The sequence below is a fragment of the Notechis scutatus genome, chromosome 8 (assembly GCF_049901735.1).
Source record: "Notechis scutatus isolate UNSWTSFEM ecotype Mainland chromosome 8, rNotScu1.2, whole genome shotgun sequence".
Taxonomy (NCBI): domain Eukaryota; kingdom Metazoa; phylum Chordata; class Lepidosauria; order Squamata; family Elapidae; genus Notechis; species Notechis scutatus.
The window spans coordinates 13,909,254-13,935,618 of NC_142016.1; the positions used below are offsets into that span (position 1 = coordinate 13,909,254).

A 26,365-nucleotide genomic window follows, 5' to 3' on the forward strand; every position below is an offset into this window, starting at 1 on the left:
TCCGAGAATATCATCTTCCCAAAGATCCATTTGATGAGAGATGTTATATTGTCACATCTGGGGAAAACCTGAATCACTGTGCATGTGCGCGTGATTCCCTGCTGCTGCCCTTTTACCTGCACTGCGCCTCCCAGCTGATTTTTGACCTATCTGAGTCCTTTTTCAGACTGCCAGAGGCTTGAGGGATGCATCTGCAGGCTTTGCAGGTCAAAAAATGGGCCCGTTTCGTCACTTCAGGTATTTCCGGAAATACAGGAAGTGACGAAACAGGCCTATTTTTCATCCTGCAAAGCCTGCGGAGGCATCCCTCAAGCCTCTGGCAGGCCGAAAAAGTCCCGAAAATCAGCTGGGAGGCACGCGCAGTGAGGTGAGTTTGCCTGGGGCTTGTGTGCCCGCACAAATGGCTCTGCATGCCATCACGGGTCTAGATTATTGAAGAGAAGGACTGGGAGTGGGGACGTGACAGTAGTCTTCCAGTACTTGAGGGGTTGTCGCAGAGAAGAGGGGATTGACTTATTCTCCAAAATACCAGAGGGCAGAACAAGAAATAATAGGTGGAAGCTTGTTAAAAAAAGATCCAACCTAGAAGTAAGGAGAAATTTTCTGACAGTGAGAATAATTAACCCGTAGAATAGCTTGTCTCCTAGGACTGCGGGTGCTCCATCACTGGAGGTTTTCAAAGATAGACTAGACAGCCATTTGAGTGGGATGATGTAAGCTTTCTGCCTTCAGCAGTGGGTTGGACTAGGACCTCTGAGGTCCCTTGTAGCCTTGTGATTCTATATTCTATAAAGGTCCTTTGAAATGAGGTCAATTGCTCTACTCATGAACCTATGAGTTAAGGTTATGAAATTTGAGCCTTAGAAAGGTAAAGGTAAAGGTAAATATTCCCCTCGCACGTATGTGCTAGTCGTTTCTGGCTCTAGGGGGTGCTGTTCATCTCCGTTACAAAGCCGAAGAGCCAGCACTGTCCAAAGACCACTGTCTCCGTGGTCATGTGGCTGGCATGACTAAATGCCGAAGGCGCATGGAATGCTGTTACCTTCCCACCAAAGGGGTCCCTATTTTTCTACTTGCATTCTTTATGTGCTTTCGAACTGCTAGGTTGACAGAAGTTGGGACAAGTAATGGGAGCTTACTCCATTACGCAGTGCTGGGGATTCGAACCGCCAAACTGCCAACCTTTCTGATCGACAAACTCAGTGACCATAAGGAAAATAAAAAATAAAATAAAAATATAATAAAAATAAAAAGCTACACAAGGTTAAATATGAACACAACCAGCACAAATGGGAGAACACTACAAAGTCCCAGGATTGTAGGCTAGACCAGTACCCAATTCCTGGTCCGTGGACTGGCACTCGCCCTCAGCATGCCAACATCCAGTCTCCGCAAACAACTGAAGTCCCATTCGTGGGATGCAGACAAAACCACACCCCCTCCGGTCCATGGAAAAACTTTTCTCCATGATGGGACCAATCCCTGGTGCCCAAAAGGTTGGGTGCCACTGGACTATAGAGTCCAGATGTAAACAGCAGCATGCAGCAGCTGCCAAAAAAATCCAACACAATTCTAGGCTGCATAAACAGAGGGATAGAATCAAGAGCACGTGAAGTGTTAGTAGCACTTGATGGTAAGGCCATACTTGGAATACTGCATTCAGTTTTGGTCGCTACGATGTAAAAAAGATGTTGAGGCTCTAGAAAGAGTTCAGAGAAGAACAACCAAGATGATTAGGGGACTGGAGGCTAAAACATATGAAGAACGGTTGCAGGAACTGGGTACGTCTATAGTTTAATGAAAAGAAGGACTAAGGGAGACATGATAGCAGTGATCTGATATCTCAGGGGCTGCCACAAAGAAGAGGGAGTCAAGCTATTCTCCAAAGCTATACTTCCAAACAAGGCTTTTATCTTGCAATCTCCAAGAATCACCTTGCAATCTCCAAGGATTTTAGGAAGGACAGTGAAGATATAACTTAGACCAGTGATCCCCAACCTTTTTTATGCCGCGGCCCGGTACCGGCATCAGCTGGGCGCCGCGGCCTGGTACCGGCATCAGCTGGGCGCCGCCATCTTTTTGATGAAAAAGTGCTTCCGTGACTCACCGAGCATCGATGCAGCTGTTTTCCGGTAGAAATGGCTTCACCCGAAAGCTCACGGAAGCGCTGGCGCCGCCATCTTTTTTGATGAAGCTTCCGTGAGCTTTCACCCGAAAAGTCACGAAGGTGAGCGCATTTTTGATGAAACGGCTCCGGTGAGCTTTCACCCGGAAAAGCTCACCGGAAGCACTTTTTCATCAAAAAGATGGCGGCGCCCAGCAAGCCAGCGGCCCGGTAGGACTTGTTCCGCGGACCGGTACCGGTCCACGGACCGGTGGTTGGGGACCCCTGACTTAGACGGAATCATGCTATTCTCCAAAGCAGCTGAAGGCAGGACAAGAAGCAAAGGGTGGAGACTAATCAGGGAGAGAAGCAACCTAGAACTAAGGAGAAATTTCCTGATAGTTAGAACAATTAATCAGTGGAACAACTCGCCTCCAGAAGTTGTGGGTGCTCCATCACTGGAGGTTTTTAAGAAGAAATTGGACAGCTACTTGTCTGAAATGGTATAAGCAGAGATGGTATTCAGCAGGTTCCGACCAGTTCTGGAGAACCGGTAGCGAAAATTTTGAGTAGTTCGGAGAACTGGCAAATACCATCTCTGACTGGCCCTGCCCCCATCTATTCTCTGCCTCCCATTGAGTCCCAGCTGATCGGCTGGGTCTTCTTTGGTTGCCCTGCACAGGAGAACGGAGCTGGAAAGCAGGTTAGTGGGATGGGAGCATTCACAACTTGCCTCCAGAAGTTGTGAATGCTCCAACACTGGAAGTTTTTTAAAAAGAGGTTGGATAACCATTGGTCTGAAATGGTGTAGGGTTTCCTGTCTAGGCAGGGGGCTGGACTAGAAGACCTCCAAGGTCCCTTCCAACTCTTGTTATTCTCTTCTATTCTAAACCCAAAAGCTCAGGAGAAGGCAGTGACAAACCCATTTCTTAATTATGGCAAAGAAAAATAAAATTGCCTGGATGTAGCCATAAGTAAGTCACCGGGGGTCAAGCTTGACTTCAAAGAAATCTTATCTCTTTCTTTTGTGCCTGACAACGTCACTAAGGGAGAGCAATGATCCTCCGCTCTGAGGCATCTCTCCTTTTGAAATCGAGCACACAATGACGGTGTGTGTGAGGGGGGCCTGACTTCTTCCCTCCCCACGTGCTCACTTCCCTAATATCTACACCAGCAAACGTTACTCATTAAAACACAAACACACCATTACACACCCAGAGGAGGGCCCAGCCGGCAACACACAGAGAATGCTAATTTCCTCATTAAAATTACACTTCATTACAAAAATGCTCGGTCTTCCTAAGGCCTTCCACCATTCCCCCCTTGTTGCTCAGTGTTGACGTGAGGTGGGTTACAAACAGCCCTCCACCCCTCCACTTCCTCTGGTTATTAAAAAAAAAAGGGGTGGGGGAGAAACATTAGAAATCCCCAGTCCCCTACCCCTTCTTTACAACTGAATTCTCAGCAGAGGTTCCCCTAAGAGCTTCTTCCCCTTTTGGGGAAGTGGGAGAAGCCATTTAAAAAGGAGTCATTTAAAGAGATACAGTAGCCTGAAAAAGGAGGTTGCCTTACAAAACCAAGAGGAGTATGTGTGATTCCTGAAGAGGAAAAACAAACAAACAAACCTCTGTCTCAGGAGTCAGGAGTGAGTTAGGCTGGAGAAAATTAGATATTCTTTGGCTGGAACCATCAAATGACTCAGCAAACAAATGGGGAAAAAGAAACGGCACGAAGAAGACGGTTAACTCCACTCAAGGAGCTGTATAAGGGTTTTCAATCATTCGTTTTAGTGACAATACCGTAACGGCATTGGGGGGGAAAAAAGTGACTTATGACCATTTTTCACCCTTATGACCGGGGAGGCATTCCCCATGGTCACGTGATCAACATTTGGGCAAACGGCATGTGTTTATGATGGTTTTAGTCAGTGGTAGGATTGAAAAAAAATTGTACTACCAGTTCTGTGGGCGTGGCTTGGTGGTGGTGTCATGGCTTGGTGAGCGTGGCAGGGGAAGGATATACTGCAAAATCCCCCTTCCCTCCCCACCCCACTAACCTACTTTCCAGTTCCGTTCTCCTGTGCAGGGCAACCAAAGAAGACCCAGCCAATCAGCTGGGACTCAACGGGAGGAAGAGAAGAGATGGGGGCGGGGCAGTAGTGGGATTCAATTTTTTTTACTACCGGTTCTGTGGACATGGTTTGGTGGGTGTGGCGTGGCTTGGTGGGCATGGCAGGGGAAGGATACTGTAAACTCTCCATTCCCTCCCCACTCCTGAGGGAAGGTTACTGCAGAATCTCTATTCCCTCCCCACCCACTAACCTGCTTTCCAGCTCCATTCTCCTATTCAGGGCAACCAAAGAATAGATGGGGGCAGGGCCAGTCAGAGGTAGGATTGGCCGGTTCTCTGAACCAATCACAATGTCCGCTACAAGTTCCCCAGAACTGGTCAGAATGGTCAGAATTGCTGAATACCACCTCTGGTTGCAGTATCACAGGGTCATCCAATCCCCTTTTGCGACCCTCAGACAAGCAAAGTCAACGGGGAAGCCAGATTCACTTAACAACCATGTTACTAACATGTTACACTTAACAACCATGTTACAGCAGCGGTGATTCACTTAACAACTGGGGCAAGAAAGGTTCACAAAGGAGGGAAGCACTCACTAAAAATTTTGGGCTGAATTGTGGTCATAAATAGAGAATTACCTGTATTCAAAATACCCAAGCAGCTTTCCATTCAGGCATGACATCTCTGTAGAACTGTGTCTCTGCAGCATTACAGATTTTCAGGCTAACCAGAAGCAAGCAATTTTTAGTCTCTAAAGCTTCCCATTCTTAGCCCACCTCGCTCAATTTAACATACTCCGCATCCAGGTAGAACAAGAAATCCTTTTTTATCAGGAGAACAATCTTGATTATTAGGACTGAATCTGGCTTTTTCAATGGCAATTCAATATTCTGGGGGAATATGATACAGATTTCACATGTCTGCCTTTCCAAAACGGTGGGAAGTCATGACATTGATTTTCAGCAACTGAAAAACTTACTGTTGAAATTGGAGGGAACTCCACCACAAGATAATTATTTTCAGAGTATGGATTTAGTACACCCATAAACTGACCAAGCTTAAATGAAACAGGCCTTTGATCGGTCCAGGTATAACAGTGTTTAAAACAGTGTTTAAGCATCTAAAAATATAATATTAGAATCCTATTAATATAAAATCATAGAACTAAGAAAGGCAAAACCCCATCAATAGGTTCAAAAGACATGAGAAAATTGAGAATCAAATATGAAAAGACGGCAAGAATGTACTATAGTGTGCAAACACGCATAGTCATCACATACTAAATTATGTTCTTCCTTCTTCAGTGCATTGTTATAGTAGTCTTGTTTCCTATAAGTCAGTCTACAATTCTTTCTTCCCAGCCACCATGGCTGTTGATAATCTATAAATTACAGTCTTCCATAATTGATCTGGGTGGTTGAAGAATCATAGGGGCTGTAATCCAAGAAGCTGCAGGGTACCGTACAAGCAAAGGATTACTTGCAAACATAATTCCTCTTGATTTGCTAGAGCGGTGTTTCTCAACCATGGCAACTTGAAGAAGTGTGGACTTCAACTCCCAGAATTCTGGAAGTTGGGGAAGGTTATCTTATGTAGTTCCATATAAAATAGGTCTTTGAAGAATTCTGGGAATTGAAGTCCTTTCCTGACCCTAGATTTTACCTTGGGTTGGATCGTGATTCTCCCAGAAAAATCGGAGGAGCTTTTCATAGCTGATCTTCTGTGGGTCAAACACTACACGGACCACCTCCGCATGTCCCGTCATTCCTAGAAACAGAATGGAGAGAATCACCCAGTTAGAGCTTCTTTTTTGAGCTTTGCAGTTGTTACAACTGGAAATCCGCCCAGTTGTTGAGCCAAATTGATGCTGCTGAGCCTTCTGTCTTGCAAATTAAATTCTATGCTACAAAAGCATAGGCAATCCTTGAGCTATGAACATTCATTTAGCAGCCATATGAATTTACAGCAGCACTGGAAAAAGAGACTTACAGACATTCAGTTCTTGACAGAAGTGGTATTTAGCTGGTTCTGACCAGTTCTGGAGAACCGGTAACAGAAATTTTGAGTAGTTCGGAGAACTGGCAAATACCATCTCTGACTGTCCCCGCCCCCATCTATTCTCCGCCTACCATTGAGTCCCAGCTGATTGGCTGGGTCTTCTTTGGTTGCCCTGCACAGGAGAACGGAGCTGGAAAGCAGGTTTAGTGGGCTGGGGAGGGAATGGGGATTTTGCAGTATCCTTCCCCTGCCACGCCCACCAAGCCACACCATGCCCACAGAACCGGTAGTAAAAAAAATTTGAATCCCACCACTGATTAGTTTCCATCCATTCCTTCTGGTGCTTTGGAAAATAGCTTGACGTCCCCACCCGCTCTTCTTTGTGGCAGCCCCTCAAATATTGGAAGACTGCTATCATGTCATCAAGTAGACCACCAGCTACTTCTTGGCATGCTTCCCGAAGCAGATAATATTCATACCGCAATTTAAGAGCAGCACTGCAGGGGTTAATCCAGAGCCTTCATCCCGCTTGGAAACACTTGACACATTCCCATTAGATTAATATCTCCTGTCTAAAGGAGGAATTTCTCCTTTCACTGCTGAATCCTCATTCCCCCCGTGGAGTTTGAAATTCTCATCAGAGATGTATTCCCCTGGAGCGGTTTCTAGTTAATTTTGCTCAAGCAAGCCCGCTGACCCTCCTATGGTAATTAGGAGGGGAGAAAAAGGAAGGAGGAGGAGGAGGGAAGGGGTGACGTTCAATTCCACCGGCAACCAGGCAAGAAGCTGGTGAACATGCCATGCCTCCTGTGCTGGGCCCTGCTGCAGCCAAGGAGAACAGGCAATATAAAAAAGAGACTGGCAGTGATTGATTAGGGTGAGAAGGGGGGGGGGAAATCTTGTACTCGCTGGCTTTCCCGCTACAAGAGAAGCAAAGAGGACAGGTGACCGAGCCCTGTTTGGGTCTCCCAACCACAATGCAGTGGAAGCAAGTAAGGCAATGTAGTTCTTGTCCCTCCACCCCACCCAGAGGTGGCATTCAGCAGGTTCTGACCAGTTCTAGAGAACCAGTAGCAGAAATTTTGAGTAGTTCGGAGAATTGGCAAATCCCACCTCTGACTGGCCCTGCCCCCATCTATTCTCTACCTCCCCTTGAGTCCCAGCTGATCGGCTGGGTCTTCTTTGGTTGCTCTGCACAGGAGAACGGAGCTGGGAAGCAGGTTAGTGGGATGGGGAGGGAATGGGGATTCTGCAGTATCCTTCCCCTGCCATGCCCACCAAGTCACACCAGCCACGTGCACCAAGCCACGCTCACAGAACCGATAGTAAAAAAAAATTGAATCCCACCCCAAATTCTACTGGTTTTCCTAGGCAGTGCTTTCCAAGTGGGCTGGAGTACCAAGCCCACAACACCCAGAACCTGGTAGTTGGATATGACCTTGGCCTGATAGTCTAGGCATCGCCTGTCGTCCAGAAAAGCTGAGGAACTTTCAGAATAAATAACAGAATAATGGAATTGGAAGAGACCTTAGAGGTCTTCTAGTTCAACCTTCTGCTCAAGCAGGAAAGTCTATACCAATTCTGGACAAACGTCTTCTTAAAAATCTCCAGTGATCTCCAGCACAACATAGGAGAACAAACACATCAGGACTAGATTCAGCCGTCCACCTGCATTTAAAAGACACAGGCCACTCCTTTGAAGACGACAAAGTCTTGGACAGAGAGGCCTCCTGGTTTGAAAGAGGGGTCAAAGAGGCCATCTATGTCAAAATTGAACAGCCCTCTCTCAACAGAAGGGGAGGGATTATCTATCTCCAATCTACAACATAGTTCTTTCAACAGCTCCAAGAAGGCTCCGCACCAATTTGCACCACTCAGGTGACCCAGATGACACAGATAAGCCTCCAGGTGGCCTCAACAAACCACTAAAAGGATGCAAATGACCAGCTGTCTGCAAGGAGTATAAATCCTTCCATTCTCCACCATCCAGTCAGAGCTGAAGAAGCTTCTTGGACGAGAAGCAAAATGTCTTCAAAGAAAAACCAGAAAGTCCAGCTGCCTCTTGAAAAAAAAAAAAAAAAAGCATCTTTGGGATAATCATAACCTGGATGACTGAGAATCTCCACAGACCTCCAGTGATGGAGCACCCACATCTTCTGGAAGCAAGCTGTTCCACTGGCTAATTGTTCTCATTGTCAGTAAATTTGTCCTTAGTTGGTTCTCTCCTTGATTAATTTCCATTCATGTTCTACTAGGGCGGTCATTTGCAACAATACCAGTAGAGGGGAATATCTATAGCTCAGGATAGACCATAGAGTCCTTGGTTCTGTCTGAGCTTGGTTGCTCTCTCAGCTCAGTTCTCCAAGCAAGAAACCAACCAAGCTCTGGGAGCACCAAGGACTCCACATCTGCAACAATAGCAGCCCCCAAGGCAGCCTGCTACAATCAGGTTCAAACACCCTAACTTGCACAGCTACATTATCTCTGCCCTCTGCTGCACTCAAGAGGAAATTGCATACCTGCGCGACAACTATCCCGTTACACTACTTTGAAAAGGAACTCCCAAGCGGCAGAAGAATCTGAAAAGCAGGAAGGATGAGGTTCAAAAGGGAAGTGAGTCCCAAATTGAATATCTCCATCCCAAAACTGTTTGAACTAGATCAGAGGTCTCCAAACCTGGCAACTTTAAGACTTGTGTACTTCAACTCCCAGAATTCCTCAGCCAGCCTAGCATTCTGGGAGTTGAAGTCTTAAAGTTGCCAAGTTTGGGCACCCCTGAACTAGATCATCTCCAGGTCAATTCGTGCAGAAAGTAAGGAAGATGATCTTGATGGAGATAAATAGGAACCCTTTCCCAGTCAAAAAGGGCTGGAACATTATTTATGCCCAAAACATTCAGATAACATTCAGAAGCAGGTCAGGAAGACAACCCCTTGATTCACAGGAGGAATCAGAAGGAAGAGGAGATTTAGCACAATCCAACCAGCAAATTCTGTTATCACCTCAATAAAATTAGTTTTAGCCTTCCTGGGTACTTGATTCTCTGGTTCTATTGGAGTGCTGGAACATTTAAATCCTCATGATATGATGCCAATCAAGATAGGAGACTTACCCATCAGGATGTCCCAAAGGAGCTTTTTCAAGAGGCAATTGGTCTTTTTCTGGTTTTTCTTTGAAGATATTTCGCTTCTCATTCAAGAAGCTCTGACTGGATGGTGGGGAATGGAAGGATTTATGCTCCTTGCAGACAGCTGGTCATTTGCATTCTTTAGTGCAGGGGTCTCCAACCTTAGCAACTTTAAGACTAGCGGACTTCAACTCCCAGAGTTCCTCAGCCAGCTTTGCTGGCTGAGGAACTCTGGGAGTTGAAGTCCGCTAGTCTTAAAGTTGCTAAGGTTGGAGGCCCCTGCTTTAGTGGGTCATTACCTGGAGGTTTATCTGTGTCATCAGGATCACCTCCAGGTGACTTAACAACCTTCTAAAAGAATGAAAATGACCAGCTGTCTGCAAGGAGTATAAATCCTTTCATTCCCCATCATCCAGTCAGAACTGAAGAAGCTTCTTGGATGAGAAGCGAAACTTCTTCAAAGAAAAAAACAGAAAGTCCAATTGCCTCTTTAAAAAGCATCTTTGGGACAACCATGACCTGGATGACTGAGAATCTCTACAGACATACCCATCAGGACAAGATTTAGCAATCCATCTACATTTGAAAAACAAAGGCCACTCTTTTGAAGATAGCAAAATCCACATTCTGGACAAAGAGGACCACCGGTTTGAAAGAGGGGGTCAAACGTTAAGATTGAACAGCCATCTCTTCGCAGAAGGGGAGGGAATACGGCACCACCTATCTCCTGTTTACAACACAATCATTTCAGCAGTTCCAAGAAAGTTCCACATCCATTCGCACTATTCAGGTGACCCTGAGGGCACAGGTGAACCTCCAAGTGGCCTCAATGACTCAGAGAGAGTGCTAACGACCAGACGACTGCAAGGAATACCAATCCTTCTATTCCCCACCATTCAGTCAGAACTGAAGAGGCTTCTTGGGTGAGAAGTGAAATGTCTTCCAGGAAAAACAAAGAAAATCCAGTTGCCTTTTGAAAAATCACTTTTGGGATGTCAACCAACAGCGTCCTTCCTACATGAGTTAATTGCCTCAAACGCCAAGAAATACTGAGTTGAGAAAGGTTGCCATAATCTCCGTTGGACAAACTCAAATCTGCTCCAGGAATTTCCTGGTTTCTTGAAAACCGCTCCTTCTCCCCTTTCAGCAAATAGTAACTGACAAAGGCTCTTAAAAAAAGATTCATGCTAGCAGGAAAGCGAAAGAAGAAATTATCTCTGTTATCCTTTTTTGTAATGGAAGTTGGTGGCAATTCTCCCCTTTGCCATTTAGCTCAAAAACTTTGCCACTTTACACTGAATACCAGAGTCCTTTTAAAATTCGTCCTCAAATTAGTGGGCAGGGAATTTGTCTCTGTGTGCGTGCATGTGTCTATAATTTTTTCCAAGGGAAGAATTTTTTTCCTTCTACTAGTGTCAACAGGAGCTATCACAAAAACTCGGTAGGATAAATTCCCCCTGCTAACGCATGAGAAGCCAAGGAAACTACGGACCTCAGAGAAGATTACCAGTAGCCCTTGACATGCAACCATTTGTTTAGTGTCCGTTTCAAATTACAACGGTCCTGAGAAAAAAAGGGATTTACAACTGTTACACCACCCTCCACAGCCACATGATTAAAATTTGGATGCTTGATAACTGGGGTCAAGTGATCGCCATTTGCAAACCTTCCTGGCCATCTTCCAGCAAGCAAATTCAACCGTGGGAAACTGGATTCACTTAACAATTGTCTGATTCACTTAACAAATGCGGTGATTCTCTTAACAACTTTGGCCAAAAAAAAAAAAGTTTGTCAAATTGGGCACGACTGCCTTAATAAATGCCTTGCTCAACCATAGAAATTCTGCTCTTGTGGTTGTGGTTTTGTAAATCAAGGACTACTTGCATACCGGACATCTACTTACCCAAAGCTTGATCACTCTATATAATTAAGTGTGGGATATCATGCTCTATTCACAAGAGCTTATAGCAGCTGTCCCCAACCTCTTCTGGCTCTGCAGACAGGCAGCGGTGGTGGCAGGGGAAAGAAGGGATGGTTTTATGCGTGTACCTGCCACTTCCACAAATAGAGTTTCACACGCTTGCCTGCTGCTTGCACGGCCTGGTTCCCAATAGGAGACGGACTGGTACCAGGCTGTGGACCAGAGGGTTGGGAACACTGGTGGAATTCAAATAATGTAACAATTTAACAGTTTGCCAGAGTATATTCATGAACTGGAACAGAGCTTGGTAACAAGGTCAGCCAATGAATAGGCATAGCAACTAAGTCAGCCAATGAGGATAGTTTGGAAACTGAAACTAGAAGTAGCCTAGGCAGGAAACTGAAACTAAAAGTAGCCTAGGCAGGAAACTGAAACTAGAAGTAGCCTAGGCAGGAAACTGAAACTAAAAGTAGCCTAGGCAGGAAACTGAAACTAAAAGTAGCTTAGGTGTGGCTCTATATTGAGCTCTGCAACTCTGCAGCTATGTTGAGCTCTTAGTCTGTCTATTGAAGAGAAAACTAACTTGCTTGCTTGCTGAAGACTGGAACTCTGCTCTGAACTTGCAACATGTTTCTGTTTGAGTTTGCTCCATGTTGGAGAAATCTACAACTGGTTTGTAAAATCTACTTATATTTATAAAGATGTTAAATGAAGCATCTGCCATCTGTGTTTATTTTTCTGGCGCTGAATTATCGCTGCAAAACCCTCAAAACAGTTCACCCAGGGTCAGGTTGTCGTGGGAGATGTGGCCTATCCCCATCCACCAGCTCCGCCACACATGCAGGACGAGCCTCCTGTGATGTCCAACCTGGCCCTGGCCGAACCAGTTGTTAAATTACCCCCACACCCCACTATCAAAGTGGATCCTGGTGCTGTGTTGCAATGGAGAAATGGGCAACAGAGCAGCCAGCACGAGAGGAGGAGGAGGAGGAGGAGCAGCAGGGAGAAGAAGGAGGGAAAGTGGCCTTCACCTTCTCTCTCACCAGCCGTTTCTCCATTGCAGCGCAACGCCCAGGATCCTCTTTGATAGCGGTGGTGGTGGTGGTAATTTAACAACCAGTTCGCCTGAACCAGTACGAACTGGCTAAATTCCACCACTGGTTGGGGCACCTGGCTTATAAAATTGTGTGGGGGAAAATCTGGCTCCCTGCTTTGTTGCCTCCAGTGTATTCCTGATTTACGTAAAAATGAGACAAAGATTGGGAAATATAAGTGCAATTTGACAGATTGTTTTGGAGAGAAAGGTGTGTGTGTGTGTGTGTGTGTATACGCACGTGCGTTTGTGTGTCTAAGAGATTGTGTCCCCCCCTTTCCTGAATATTGTCTTAATACCCATAATGTAGATGACAGATGTGGGGAATGTTTCTTTCAGACAGATAATCTTCCACACCCACATTTAAAATGCTTTTGCAGTTAAGCTACAGAACTGTTTGGTCTGATTTCTGCGGGATCCAGATTGGGGAGGGAGGATTAACTCTGCCAATAGACACATTTGCCCAGAGAAGACACAAGTGTTCCTCTCTGAGGTTCATAAAAGGCAATTCTGCCTCTAAGGAGGTACAACACTCGCTGATCCAGGAACTGCACAGTCTAGCTGCAGGTCCATCCTGGTACAAAAGGGGGAAGGAACATTCCAGCATTTTCCAGATCATTCTAGAATTCCCCAGAACAAACCTTAAATGTTACATTAACCAATGGTTGGATACATACAGTAAACAAAGGCTAAATTATATACAAAGATAAAACCTGACCAGAATTAAAACTAACCAGGCTTAGAATAACACACTAAGCATGGTTAGTGTGTGTGAGACTCAAATGTAACTGGTAGGTTTGTATGAAAGATTGTGTGGACGAGCTCAATATGAGGTAATCAAATGATGTAGCTGCTTTAAGAAGTAGCAATAGCAATAGCCCTTAGACTTATATACCGCTTCACAGGGCTTTACATCCCCCTCTAAGTGGTTTACAGAGTCAGCATATTGCCAACAATTTGGGTAGTAGGTGATGCCATCCTACAAGCTCAGCAGCCTAATCTTTTGGAACTGTATCCAATGATCTGCACAAGCTTGGTTTGAAACTGACTGGGTGCAGCGTGCAGCGTCAAACAACCACACCAGTATAAAGAAAACCAGAAAATCAGAAAATCAAGGCAAGTGAGTCTCTCAACTTATTTTCTTTTGTTTCAATTGGGGTGAAAGTAAAGACTGTGAGTCAGGGGTGGGATTCAATTTTTTTCCACAACTGGTTCTGTGGCCGTGGCTAGGTGGCCGTGGCCATGTGACTCGGTGGGTGTGGCTGTTTTGCAGCAAACCTCCCCCCTGGTTTTTTTTGTTTTTTGTTTGCCTCCTGGGCCTCAGGCAAGCCTCCTGGGGGGCCATTTTTGCTCCCAGAAGGCTTCTCTGGGGCCCAGGAAGGCAAAAAACCGAGCATGGGGGGGCATACAGCACCACCCTAGGCTACATTTTTGGGCCTCCTGGGAGCTTCCTGGGGGGTGTTTTTGCTTGCAGAAGGCTTCCCTGGTGCCCAAGGAGGCAAAAAAAATGGAGCATGGGTAGGGCGAGCACCCTACTCCCACCCCTGCATGCCCCCTTTTGCCTCCTGGGCCTTGGGGAAGCCTCCTGGGTGAAGCAGTAAGACAGCAAGGGGGATCCCGGCACAGCCGATCATCAAAACAGCTGATCATCAAAACAGCTGATCATCAGGGGGGGAAAAGAAAAATACCTTAAGCAGTGACTGGGCGGGGAGAACGCAGTTAGTGATGTCCGGCATGCACACGATGTCGCTCATGCACGGTAAGGACTTACTGGGCGAGGAGGGGAGGGGCGGGCAGAGAGGGGAGGGGAGGGGCCAGGCAGGGGCACGATTTGCTGTTTCTCCAAACTGTGCAGGATCATAACAACCGGTTCTATAGAACCGGTAAACCGGTCGACTGCCACACCCTGCTCGTGAGTCTCGTATGGACAAGCCCTCCAATCTCTTTCACAGAGAAAGAGATTCCACCCACCCAGAATTCTTCTCAAAAAGACTTACCGCTGCAGACTTCTTGGTAGGTAGGATTGGCAGTGAAGCCTCCTGAGAATCCCACCTGTGTGGAGAAGACCCCTGGCAGTTTCCAAAACATTTTTTCTGCTCCCCAGAAACATCCCATGCCTGGGAAGGAAGTAAAGAAAAAGAAAACATGTCTTAATAAGTGAATCGTTAAGGTGTTCTATGTCAGAGGTGTCTAACCTCAGCAACCTTAAGACTTGTGGACTTCAACTCCCAGAATTCCCCGGCTAGTTAGCCAGCCATGCAAGTCACAACAAAGCATCAACTACATTATTTCTCTGTTGCTGGTTCCAGAAATTTTACTTCCTCGTTAAAATTACCATCCAGGACTATAGTCCCAAGTGGCGGGGGAAGGGGTGTAATTAAATCTGGCCATGGACAAATCATCACTCACCAAATATTGCCACTTGCATTCCTTCGGGAAATGGGGGATATGTCGGATTGTTGTTGACGGCATGGACAGCTGCAAAAAAACAGGGAAAAGAAAATCATTAGAGGTAGTCTCAGTTAATGACCATCACCATTCACTCAGTGACTGTGGAAACAGCACTGAACACGAAACTTATGCCCATCCCCCAAACTGCAGCCTTCACGGGGTCCCTGCAGCCTTGTGCCTGCAATTTGGGTGCCTAGCAACCAGCTCGTCATAATGACGCATGCAGCATCCCATAGTCACATGACTTGTGACCTCGATTGCCAGTTGCCCACAAGCAAAGTCAATGGGGAAACAGGCTGGAGATCACAAGTAGTGACCATGCGAGGTCCTCGCTTAACGATCGCAACTGGGACTGCTGAAACTGTCACCACTAAGCGGGGCAGTCATGTGGCATTGTACTTCAAAACCGTGTAACTTAGCAACAAGCCTTGGCCCTGTCTTATGACCTTCCCTGCCACCGTTGTTAAGGGAATCATGGCAATTAAGGTAGCAACACGGTCATTAAGTGAATCTGGCTTCCCCATTGCTTCTCAGAAGGTCGCAAAAGGTGGATCGCATGACCCCAGGGACACTGCAACCATCATAAATGCCAATCATCTGAATTTTGATCACACGACCACAGCCATAAGTATGACAAAAATTGTCATGTCACTTTTTTCAGTCCTGTTATAACTGAATGGTCACTAAACGAAAGGGTCGTAAGTCAAGGATTTCTTGAGGTTTTCTTCCCCCTCTCCCAAAATTTGCAAACTATGTAGGCCATTTTTTATAGGACTTCTGTACTGCAAAATAGGAGTTCCAAATATTAAAAGTATACCTTTGCAGGATATACATATCCATTGCAGGTAATTCTTAACATACAACTGTAATTGAGCCCAAAATTTCCGTTATTAAGCATGGCAGTTGCTAAGTGAGTTTATGACCTTTCTTGCCACAGTTGTTAAGTAAATCACTGCCATTGTTAAGTTAGCCACTGTATTGTTAAGTGAATGTGGCTTCCTCGTGCTTGTCAGAAAGTCGCAAAACGTAATCAGGTGACCGCAGGACACTGCAACCATCATGAAGACCTGCCAGTTGTCAAGTGTCCAAAATTGGAACACATGCAACAATCGTAAGTGTGATAAGTCACTTTTTCCAGTGCTGTTGTACCTTTGAACGGTCACTAAACGAATGGCTGTAAGTACCTGTGTTATATGGGGAAAGGAGTCAAAGCAAACTTTATTTTATCAAAACCAGACATAATGTTGGTAGCGAGAGGAGAAGGAACCGTTGTTGAGAAAGAGTCTTAAAGGAAGACCCTTCTCAAAAATCTCGAAGCCACTTTATTTTATGGAGAGAGAGGGGGGGAGGGAGGGAGGGAGAGAGATCCAGCAACAAAGTTGCATATGGCAATAGCAATAGCACTTCAACTTATATATCGCTTCACAGTGCTTCACATCCCTCTCTAAGCGGTTTACAGAGCCAGACTATTGCCCCCAACTATCTGGGTCCTCATTTTACTCACCTCGGAAGGATGGGAGGCTGAGTCAACCTTGAGCCGGTGAGGTCTGAACTGCCAAATTGTAGGCAAGCCGGTAGGCAGCAGAAGTAGCCTGCAGTACCGCATTCTAACCACTGCACCACCACGGCGCAGAATGCTCTTCTCAAAGCTTCCTAAATGCTAAACTGCCCAAGGGCAGCTGAGAAATACTCACTTCATCTAAGAGATTCCTCCACTGTCTCATAAACTGGTCATCCACAAATGTGAGTGTGCAAACATCCCTCCCTCTCCCAGATTAAGGCCACACAAACCCTAAACCTTTCTCTCTCTCTCTCTTCACCTTAGTCGATAAAAACTGTTTAAATTAGAGACCTTTGAAAGATTAGGTAAAGGCTGTAATTCATTGTCACTAAGTGAGGCATTTATTGAGTTTGGCCTCATTTTATGACCTTTCTTGCCACAGTTGTTAAGTGAATCGCTGAAGTTGATGAGTTAGTAACTTGTTTATTAAGTGAATCTGGCTTCCCCATTTGAGTTTGCTTCTCAGAAGGTTACAAAAGGGGATCATGGGACCCCAGGATATCGCAACTATCATAAATATGACTGCTATTTGTCAGAAATGGTGCAGGGTCTCCAGCTGGGGTGGGGGCTTGGACTAGATGACCTACAAGGTCCCTTCCAACTCTGTTAACCTGTATCTGTTGTGATCAAGGAAGAACTAGTTCTTAAGGTGAAGTGGAAGCTTATTTTATTCTACCCTACAATAATAAAGTAAAAGAGAGACAGTTTGGTATAATGGCAAAGGCACCAGGATAGAAACCAGGAGAGTGTGAGTTCTAGTCCCACCTTGGGCCAGTCCTTCTCTCTTGGCCCTAGGAAAGGGACAATGGCAAACCACTTTTGAGAAACCTAGCCAAGTAAACCACAGGGGCTAGTTCAGACAGTCTCCAGAACCCAACACAGAATATGAAAGCATCAAAAACAAAGCAGTCGCCTCAATAAATTAGCATTCCTCAGTGGTGCAGTGGTTAGAGTGCAGTACTGCAGGCCACTTCTGCTGACTATCGGCTTCCTGCAATTTTGCAGTTCAAATCCCACCAGGCTCAAGGGTGACAGAGCTTTCCATCCTTCCAAGGTGGGTAAAATGAGTACCCAGATTGTCAGGGCCAATATGCTGACTCTGTAAAACTGCTTCAAGAGGGCTGTAAAGCACTATAAAGCGGTATATAAATCTAAGTGATATTGCTATTGCTATTCCTGGAATCCTTATGGTGTCTGTTTCCTGATCTGGCCTACTTGAAAAAGTTGACATCAATCTTGAAAGACTGCCAAGGTTCATCTTTGCCCCTTTTAAAGTCAAGGTGGGGTTCTTATGAATGTCTTCCTCTTGCTTTACATTTCCTAAGCCTGAATTCTTCTTCCTCTTGACAGCTCACTCAATCCTTTCATCAAGGTTATTTCCTCATTCTCTTACAACATCCCATCCAACATCTGGAGAGCCCTCTGAATAACAGTTTAATGCAATATAGATTATCCATGTATCTATCTGTCTCTCTGTGTCTCACACACACACAAACACTGCATTGTCAGAGTTGGGAGGATCTATTGATTGCAACAGTAAAGTGACTTTGTATAAAAAAGTGCAAGCATATACATCTGTATTTACCAGATATATATTTTATTCCTGTATTTTCTTGTATTGTTGAAATTGAAACGCCAAATCAAACTTCACATTATCCTAATACAATGTTTCTCAACCTTCAGCAATTTTAAGATGGTTGGACTTCAACTCCCAAAATTCCTCTGCTACCTGGGGTCAGAGAATGACTGTTAGAAAGATCAATCAACTCTTCCTGCTAACCTACTTGAACATAAATTAGTTCTAGAACAGTGGTGGGCTGCAAATTTTTTAACAACCCGTTCTCTGGCTGGGTAAGTGTGGCTGGTTGGTCATGTGACTGAGTGGGTGATGTCACTCATCACATTCAGCCCTGCCTCCCAGCCACTTGCCTCAAGGGAAGAGGTAGGGTTCAGCCAGTTGGGGCTAATCCCACCACTGGCTGGCTCCGCCCCTGCCCATTTTTGGCCTGTTTTGGGGCTTGAAAATGGCCATTTTTCAGGCCATTTTTGGAGCCATTTTCAGCCATATTTTGGTCCAAAAATGGCCCCCAAAACAGGCTGAAAAATGGATAGGGGCGGGACCAGCCAATGGTGGGATTTGCCAGTTCGCTGAACTATGCCTAATCTTAACTACCAGTTCAGGAGAACCGGTGCGAACCGTCAGAAACCCATCTCTGTTGTAGAAGGAAAACAATTTTAACTCCACAACTTTCTTCTCAATAAATATTGCTCAAGAGAACTCCATGAGAATAGTAGAGTTTGAAAAAGAGTTAACTTTCAGGTTAGGCAAATACCAAATGACCTGACATGAAATCTGCCTATGAATTTGTTCAGGCTTCTTTTTAAAAACTAAAGTGACCATTGCTCTATGTCAGGGGTCTTCAAACTTGACAGCTTTAAGACGTGTGGACTTCAACTCCCAGAATCCCTCCTCCAGTCCTGTTAGCCCAGGAATTCTGGGAGTGGAAGTCCACAAGTCTTAAACTTGCCAAATTTGAAGACCCTTGCTCTACGTGATGGCAGCAGCTTCTACAATTTAAGTCCATCTTGTGTAAAAAGTATTTTTTTATTTTTTGGTTATACATTTAGAGATAACCCTAACAGGGGGAATAATATCTCTACCTGCATTTTCCACGCCATGTATGACTACAGGGAGTCTTTGTTTAGCAACTGCTTCGTTTAACAACCATTTGCAGTTTTAATGGTGCTGAAAAGGTAATTTTATGACCAATACTTTTATTTATTAACTTTTGAAAGTCTGTAAGGCTGAAGTAAGATCATAAGCACAGTCTTGGTTTCATTTAGTGACTGGTGTGCTTAATGACAATTGCTGGTCCCAACTGTGGCCACTAACTGTGGCCACCTTTACGTACCCTTGAGTTTCTTCCTGTCTACCTCGGCTCTAAGCTACAGACAAACAATGCAGTCTTTCCTTTAACCCCTACAATCATTTCTGTTGCCTTTGCCTTCGATCTTAGAACATGCTTTTTTTAAAAAAGGATATTTCCTCTTCTTTTAGCTACACTGCATTAAATCAGATCTCTGCTTGTGTTTCTTCTATATCTACAACTTCAAAACGGAGCCTGCTGGCTGCAGTGTCAAATAATGCTCCCTGAAACATTTTCTCATTTCTATTCAGATTTTTTTAAAAAAACAAACCTTCCGTTTACCTAATGAATTAATTTTCAGAAACCCAGACAAATTCAGGCTGAAGCATAGTATTCCCCCACCTGGGCGTGTCAATGGTCCTGAGATATATATATGTATATATATTTTAAAAAACACATTACACTATGATCAAAACATCAGAGATGGTTGACTGGGGGCACCCCAGGAAAGAAAAGGAGCGCCCAAGCACGAGGCTGGCTCCTTTTCTTCAAATCCTTATTTAAGTTCAGCGAGGCTGTAATTTCTTTGTCTCCCTGGATGTCTCACACCTACAAAGGCACACCGAGCACACCAGCAGCTCTAACGAAGAGGCTTCTTAGTGAGCAGCACGGCGAAGATCCTAGCAGGAATTCCTTCTTTCCCCAGGTCCATCTTAGAGCCAACAGCATCTTGTTCAAGCTCCCTTCACCCAGGAACTCCTTGCCAGCTTTAACCCGTCGTCCGCACCACACCCAACAAAGGTGGTTAGAAAAGCTGGCAACCAGCAAAGCTGCAGCCACGCTTCTGCCTCGCCTCCTTAAAGCCTCTGGATGCCCAGGACCAAAGGCCAGGTGCCAAAATGTCAGCAAGGTAGAGGCTGCCCTACGTTGGGCCAAAGAGCCATCTCAAGAGGAGAGACACATGGCTACATCCAACATGCCGTACAGTTTGAGAAAGGAGACACGACAAAGCAGGCATCGGCTCTTGACTATTTTTTACCCCCAAATCTGCACGCTCACCCCTAAAAATGCCACCCATACCCACCCAACACCCCGTGCCAACCCCACCTTCATGAACTTTGGATGCAAAAGTTTCCTTTCGAAAACTAAACCAGACAAAGGAACCACAGTTAGCCCGGAGGTTTTCCTTACCTGTTCGGGGCTACCTGCCTCGAAGATTGAAAGGGGTCCCTGTGAAAAAGTCACATGGGGGAATCCAGGGGCTCCCCTAACCAATATCCAAGAGAAGTCCAAAGGCACCACCGGAGGCCCGTATGGATCCGGTCGACGATTCCCTGCCAAGGTGGCGAGGCAGCTTGGTAGCTGGCAGCCAAATCCTGCTACCCTCTTCCTCCTTCCCCCTTCTTCCAGGCAAGATAGCAGTCAACATTATTTCCTTGGCCCAGATTCAAATCCATCAGCATAGGAACTGCTTCGCTCCCTAAACGCAACTCTCTGCATTTGGTATCCATGTGCTACATAAAGAACATCCAATAACCGCAAGAAAAGGAGAAAAAAAAAATCAAAGGAAAAGATGGAAGCAATTTGCCATATTAAAAAGAAAACAAACAGGTGCCCAGATCAAGGATCTGCGATTCATTCTGTTCCCCTAACCCACCCCCTGGTTTTCAGCATTTCTCTTCCGAAATATACATTACCATGTGTGTGTTCGCCCAGCTTTCTATGGAATCTCTGCCAAGCAGCCTTGGCAAACCTCCAGCCTGTGCCAGTTTTATTCTCTCCCTCCCTCTCTCCCTCTGTCTCACGGCTTCCCTGCCAACCTTCATCCCAACGGCCGTGATCCTCTCTCTCTCTCTCGCATGCGCCCTTTCCCTTTGCTGCTTGTAGGAACCCAGAAACCGAGCCAAAAACGAGAAAGACAATATTGAACAATCTGAACGTTCGTAGACAGTACTGTAGTTTTATTTTCCTCCTCCCACCCCCCCACCTCCCCAAAAAGGATGAATAAGGGGAAAGAGGGAAGAAGAGAAGAAAGAACAGAGTCCAAATAAAAGCTTACCCCCTTGGGTAGGCGGTTCTTGGTTCCCTTCGGGACTAAGACCCACTTGGGTTTTTTGGGATGCCCGCCCTGTGCCCTCTGACTGCAGGAGGCTTAGGGATACCAGGAAGGGGATGGAGTAAGTCAGACCATACGTGCCCAGGAGGCTACTGTCGGAAGGCTGGAGTTTTTCCCTCTCCAAATGGTGCCAAGTTCTTCCCACCCTTCTGCCATCAAAAGAACGGGCAGCATAACAACCCCTTGTTTTTTTATATATATATATGGCATCACCTTGCCGAGGTACAATGCATCATGGGACAGGAAGGAAGAAGGAAGGAGGCAGAGGGAACAAATGTACCTTTAGAGATGCCAATTCCTTCCATTGTTGTTTTCTTTTAAACCAACCCCCATGCTCAACCTTAGCTGAGAAAATGAGGAGGAGAAAATTATCCAAATAGCTCAGAGGGAAAACTGGCCCTTCAAATTTTTACATGCTATATTTCTCAATCATTTCTTCCCAAGGTGAGAAAATGGAGTCCTTGGTTACCGTTGTTAAGCAAATCATCGGGGGTCGCTAAGCGAGGATCTCACACAACCATGACTCCTTGACTTGAAAGCACTCCAGAGGGTTAACTTCATTGCCCAGAGGATCATTGGCTGCCCTCTCCCCTCTTTGGAAGAGCTTTATTAGCTCCCGCTGCCTTAAGAAAGTTCAAAACATTCTCAAAGATCCATCTCATCCTGGGAACCCTTTTTTTTGAACTATTACCATCTGGCAGACGGTACAGAATAATAAAAACAAGGACAAATAGGCTGAAAAACATCTTCTATCCCAGGGCAGTAACTCTTTTGAATTCTGCTATATAGTGCAGTGTTGGTGCAGTGTTGGGGGTTTTCAATTCAATGTATGGAGTGTGAAGGATGTGTGTGTTTATTTTCATGGTCATGGTCATGATGTGCACTGAAGATGGTGTTTGATTTTGTTGTACGAGGTGCAATGACAGTAAAGTAAAGTAAAGTAGAGTAGAGTAGAGTAGAGTAGAGTAGAGTAAAGTAAAGTAAAGTAAAGTAAAGTAAAGTAAAGTAAAGTAAAGTAAAGTAAAGTAAAGTAAAGTAAAGTAAAGTAAAGTAAAGTAAACTTTGTTTATCGGAAGCTAGCACAGAAGGTTACAAATTGTGATCCTGTGATGGTCAACTGGATGACAATCATGTGACCATGGGGGCTGTGATGGCCAGAATTCTGAAGATTGGTGGTAAGTATCACTTATTCAGAATGGTTGCAAGTTCAGGCGCTCAACATGTAGCCATTACCTGAGGACTGACCATCTATAATGTAAAACCTGAAATCAAAATTTTCACCAACTACAGTTGACTGCAGGTTTCTTATCCCCAACAAAAAACATTTAGAGTTTTGCCTTGCAGCCAAAAATTTGAACTCTCCTGCATTAAAACATTGTCGCCCTATGAATTCCAGATAGTTGCCGCTCACCAACATACAGTCCATTGTATACATCAAGAAACCATTCCTTCTAATAAAACTTCTATTTCAAAATTTCCACTCCTCTGGAAGAAAACGTGAACCTTGATTTATAAAGTAGGAGTGAATGTCTGTTCACACTTGAAGCTTTTTGGGGTTCATATGAACTAGGAAATTTTCTATTAACTTTCATATTCAAGCCGAGACATTATATCCAAGGAATGGTCTTGGTTTATTAACCCAACATTAAATTCACTTTAATAGTCCAGATTACTCAGGAAATACTGTGATTTCTTGGCTCTGATGAAATGGGAATTCATTTCAACAGGGGTAATTGCTAACTGCATTACCCTCAATTTTCTGTGAAGTTTCTTCCAACACTGCACTGAAAGGAGAAAACCAGAAATAAAGAGGAACAAACTCGGAACAAGTTTTATACAATGGAAGACCGCCATGCTGAACAGAATCAACCAAGGAAGCCCATCTGTGAAGGATTTGATAAATTGCCTATTTCACTGCATGCACAGGGACTACATTTCCCATACGAATATTAAATGCCTAGCAGACAATAACAGACCACAAGTAGAAAGGAATATGTGTTATTATTGTCTGCTGACAGCTAGAACAATTAATCAGTGGAACAACTTGCCTCCAGAAGTTGTAAATGCTCCAACACTGGAAGTTTTTAGGAAGAGATTGGGCAACTATTTGTCTGAAGTGGTGTAGGGTTTCCTGCCTAAACAGACTAGAAGACCTCCAAGGTCCCTTCCAACTCTGTTATTCTGTTACTGCCTAAAACAAATTGCATTCAAGTAATCTCCGACTTAACCTGTTCATTTAGTTACCATTCTAAATTAGAACGGCTTTGAATAAAGTTACTTATGACCGTTTTTCACACTTACGACCATTAGAGGCATCCCCATGATCATGTGATCAAAATTCAGACTCTTGCCAACTGACTTATGTTTAGGACAGTTGTAATGTCCCAGGAGCCTCTGTGGCGCAGTGGTTAGAGTGCAGTACTGCAAGCTACTTCTGCAGCCAGCTGCCTACAATTTGGCAGATCGAATCTCACCAGGCTCAAGGTTGACTCAGCCTTCCATCCAGCAGTGGGATTCAAAAATTTTTACTACAGGTTCTGTGGGTGTGGCTTGGTGGGCATGGCAGGGGAAGGATACTGCAAAATCCCCATTCCCTCCCCACCCCACTAACCTGCTTTCCAGCTCCGTTCTCCTGTGCAGGGCAACCAAAGAAGATCCAGCCAATCAGCTGGGACTCTGGAGGCAGAGAATAGATGGGGGCGGGGCCAGTCAGAGGTGGTATTTGCTGCTTCTCCGAACTACTCAAAATGTCCACTATCGGTTCTCCAGACCTGGTCAGAACTTGCTGAATACCACCTCTGCTTCCATCTTTCCAAGATGGATAAAATGAGGACCCAAATTGTTGGGGGTAAGAGGCTGATTCTGTAAACCGCTTAGAGAGGGCTGTAAAGCAGTATATAAGTCTAAGTGCTATTGCTATCATGTCACCACCTTTTGTGACCTGACAAACAAAGTCAATGGGGAAGCCAGATTCGCTTATCAACTGTGTTACTAACTTAACTTTTAGTATTTTTTAGTATTTATTTGATCTGTCAATCGTTTACAAGATACAGGTATAAGAATAAACATAGTTTGGAATACATGAGATAGATACCTATAAGAAAAATAAAAATAAACAATAGGGCAGGGACAGTAGGCACGATTGGTGCGCTTATGCACGCCCCCTATAGGCCTCTTAAGAAGGGGGTGAGGTCAACAGTAGACAGTCAAAGGTTAAAGAGCACTTATTTGTTGAGATTTGAAGTTGCCATTTGTTTGACCATTCTGATACATAGTCAAGGTCTTTTTGGAGGGTAGCAGGATTGTCTGTGTGGTGTTGAATAGCTTTACATCATCAGCAAAGAGAACTCAGTTGCTCTTAATATGATCACAGAGGTCATTTATGTAGAGCAGGGGTGTCCAACCTTGGCAACTTTAAGACTTGTGGACTTCAACTCCCAGAATTCCTCAGCCAGCTTTGCTGGCTGAGGAATTCTGGGAGTTGAAGTCCACAAGTCTTAAAGTTGCCAAGGTTGGACACCCCTGATGTAGAGTATGAAGAGAGTTGGTCCTAAAACAAGTTGTTAAGTGATTCACTTAACAACTGGGGCAAGAAAGGTCATAAAATGGGGCAAAACTCCCTGGGCTTGCTTAGGAACAGAAATATGGGGCTCCATGGGGGTTGTAAGTCAAGGACTACCTGTGCTGGCTTGTTTGAAAGGCTGAAAACCCAAGTTTGAGAAACACTGAATGAGTGTTAATCAGGAAGTGCTCTTCCCCCCGTAGAGAGGCGGCCTGTTCTCGAGTTGCCATAGGCAGGAGGGGGAAAAACTGACAGAACAGCATGGCAGCTACAACCAGAAGCATATTCCATGCATACCTTCTTCAAGGTTGCATCCCAGGCTACTGGGACCAGCCTGAGAGGCGTGAAAGTGTGCTGAAAGTAGTCCGGTTGGAGAATGTGATTTATGACACACTGCTGACATGTTGCTCCTAATAAATAACTGGATTGTTTTTTAACCTTGGCTCGAGGTTCATGGTTTAATTAGGGCATCCATCGGAACCCTGACAAGTGCATTATGAAAATTCAAAATAATACTTTCCTCTTCTGGTTGTTATACCAGCTCCCTTCTGGCCAGCAAATTGTGGGAAATGAAGAGCTTGGCTTGGTATTGGTCTTCAGAGGCAGCTTTGGAATTTTCCAAAAACTACCCTATCTTCTTTAGTTGTTTGCTTTGAAATAAAAGTATTTGCTCAGTCAGCTTAGAACAGGGGTGTCAAACTCAAGGCCTGTGGGCCGGATCTGGCCTGCGATGTAGTTGGATCTGACCCACGGGGCCATCCCAGTCTACCTGCATTAGTTTGGCCCAGTCTACTCACGTTGCTTCAGCCCGGTCTACCCAATGCAAAGAGGAAAGATCAGGCCAATGTAGCTTCAGCCCAGTCTACCCAATTAAGCCAGCATGGCTTCAGCTCGGTCTACTCAACGCAAAGAGGAAACATGCTAGCAGTTTGGGGAGTGTTGTCAAGCTGGCTACAACGACCTGGTTGGCCATACCCAGTCACACACACACACACGAGGTCAACCACAGCCCTGATGCGGCCCTCAATGAAATTGAATTTGACACCCCTGCCTTAGGATATGCTGGCTCAGGAATTCTGGGGGCTGAAGTCCACAAGTCCTCAAGGGGCCATTGTTCCCCACCTCTGCCTTAGGACAAACATTTGATCAGAGGCATGGGACAGCTATACAACTCCCAAACCACGCCATGTTTAAGCACCAGAGACAAATTCCCTGTGTGTCCAATCATACTTGGCCAATAAAGAATTCTATGCCTGTTTCTCCAAGGTTTGCTCCAATCTGTTTTGCTTTGCTGTTTGTTTAAATAATGTTTTTATTTCCCATGTTTTGCTGATACAGCATTTAATTTTTTTAAAAAAAGTAGTACTGGTGGCAGTTAAGATTATCATTAGAATAATCAGAGAGATCATTATTTCTAGATACATCAGCTAACTGCAGTGAATATTTATTCTTCTAAGCAAATAATGGATAGGATTACATTCTCTTTTGTCCTGCC

The 26,365-nt window shown here is 45.0% G+C and overlaps 1 protein-coding gene across 10 annotated transcripts in view; it reads right to left on the reverse strand.

Annotated features, from left to right (window-relative positions):
• The window catches only part of LOC113417625 (mitochondrial peptide methionine sulfoxide reductase-like), a 93,030-nt gene that overhangs the window by 59,409 nt on the left and 7,256 nt on the right, over positions 1-26,365 (reverse strand). For 7 of the 10 annotated variants that reach the window (XM_087970712.1, XM_087970711.1, XM_026676114.2 and 4 more), the window contains exons 2-4: positions 14,723-14,791; positions 14,311-14,430; positions 5,837-5,941 (exon numbers count right to left, since the gene is read on the reverse strand). In XM_087970712.1, coding sequence (XP_087826838.1) covers positions 5,837-5,941; positions 14,311-14,430; positions 14,723-14,791 — 294 coding nt within the window. Of the gene's footprint in view, positions 1-5,836; positions 5,942-14,310; positions 14,431-14,722; positions 14,792-17,910; positions 18,055-20,383; positions 20,831-26,365 lie in introns of those variants that run through there. The other 3 variants (XM_087970716.1, XM_087970715.1, XM_087970717.1) reach the window with 3 other exon arrangements.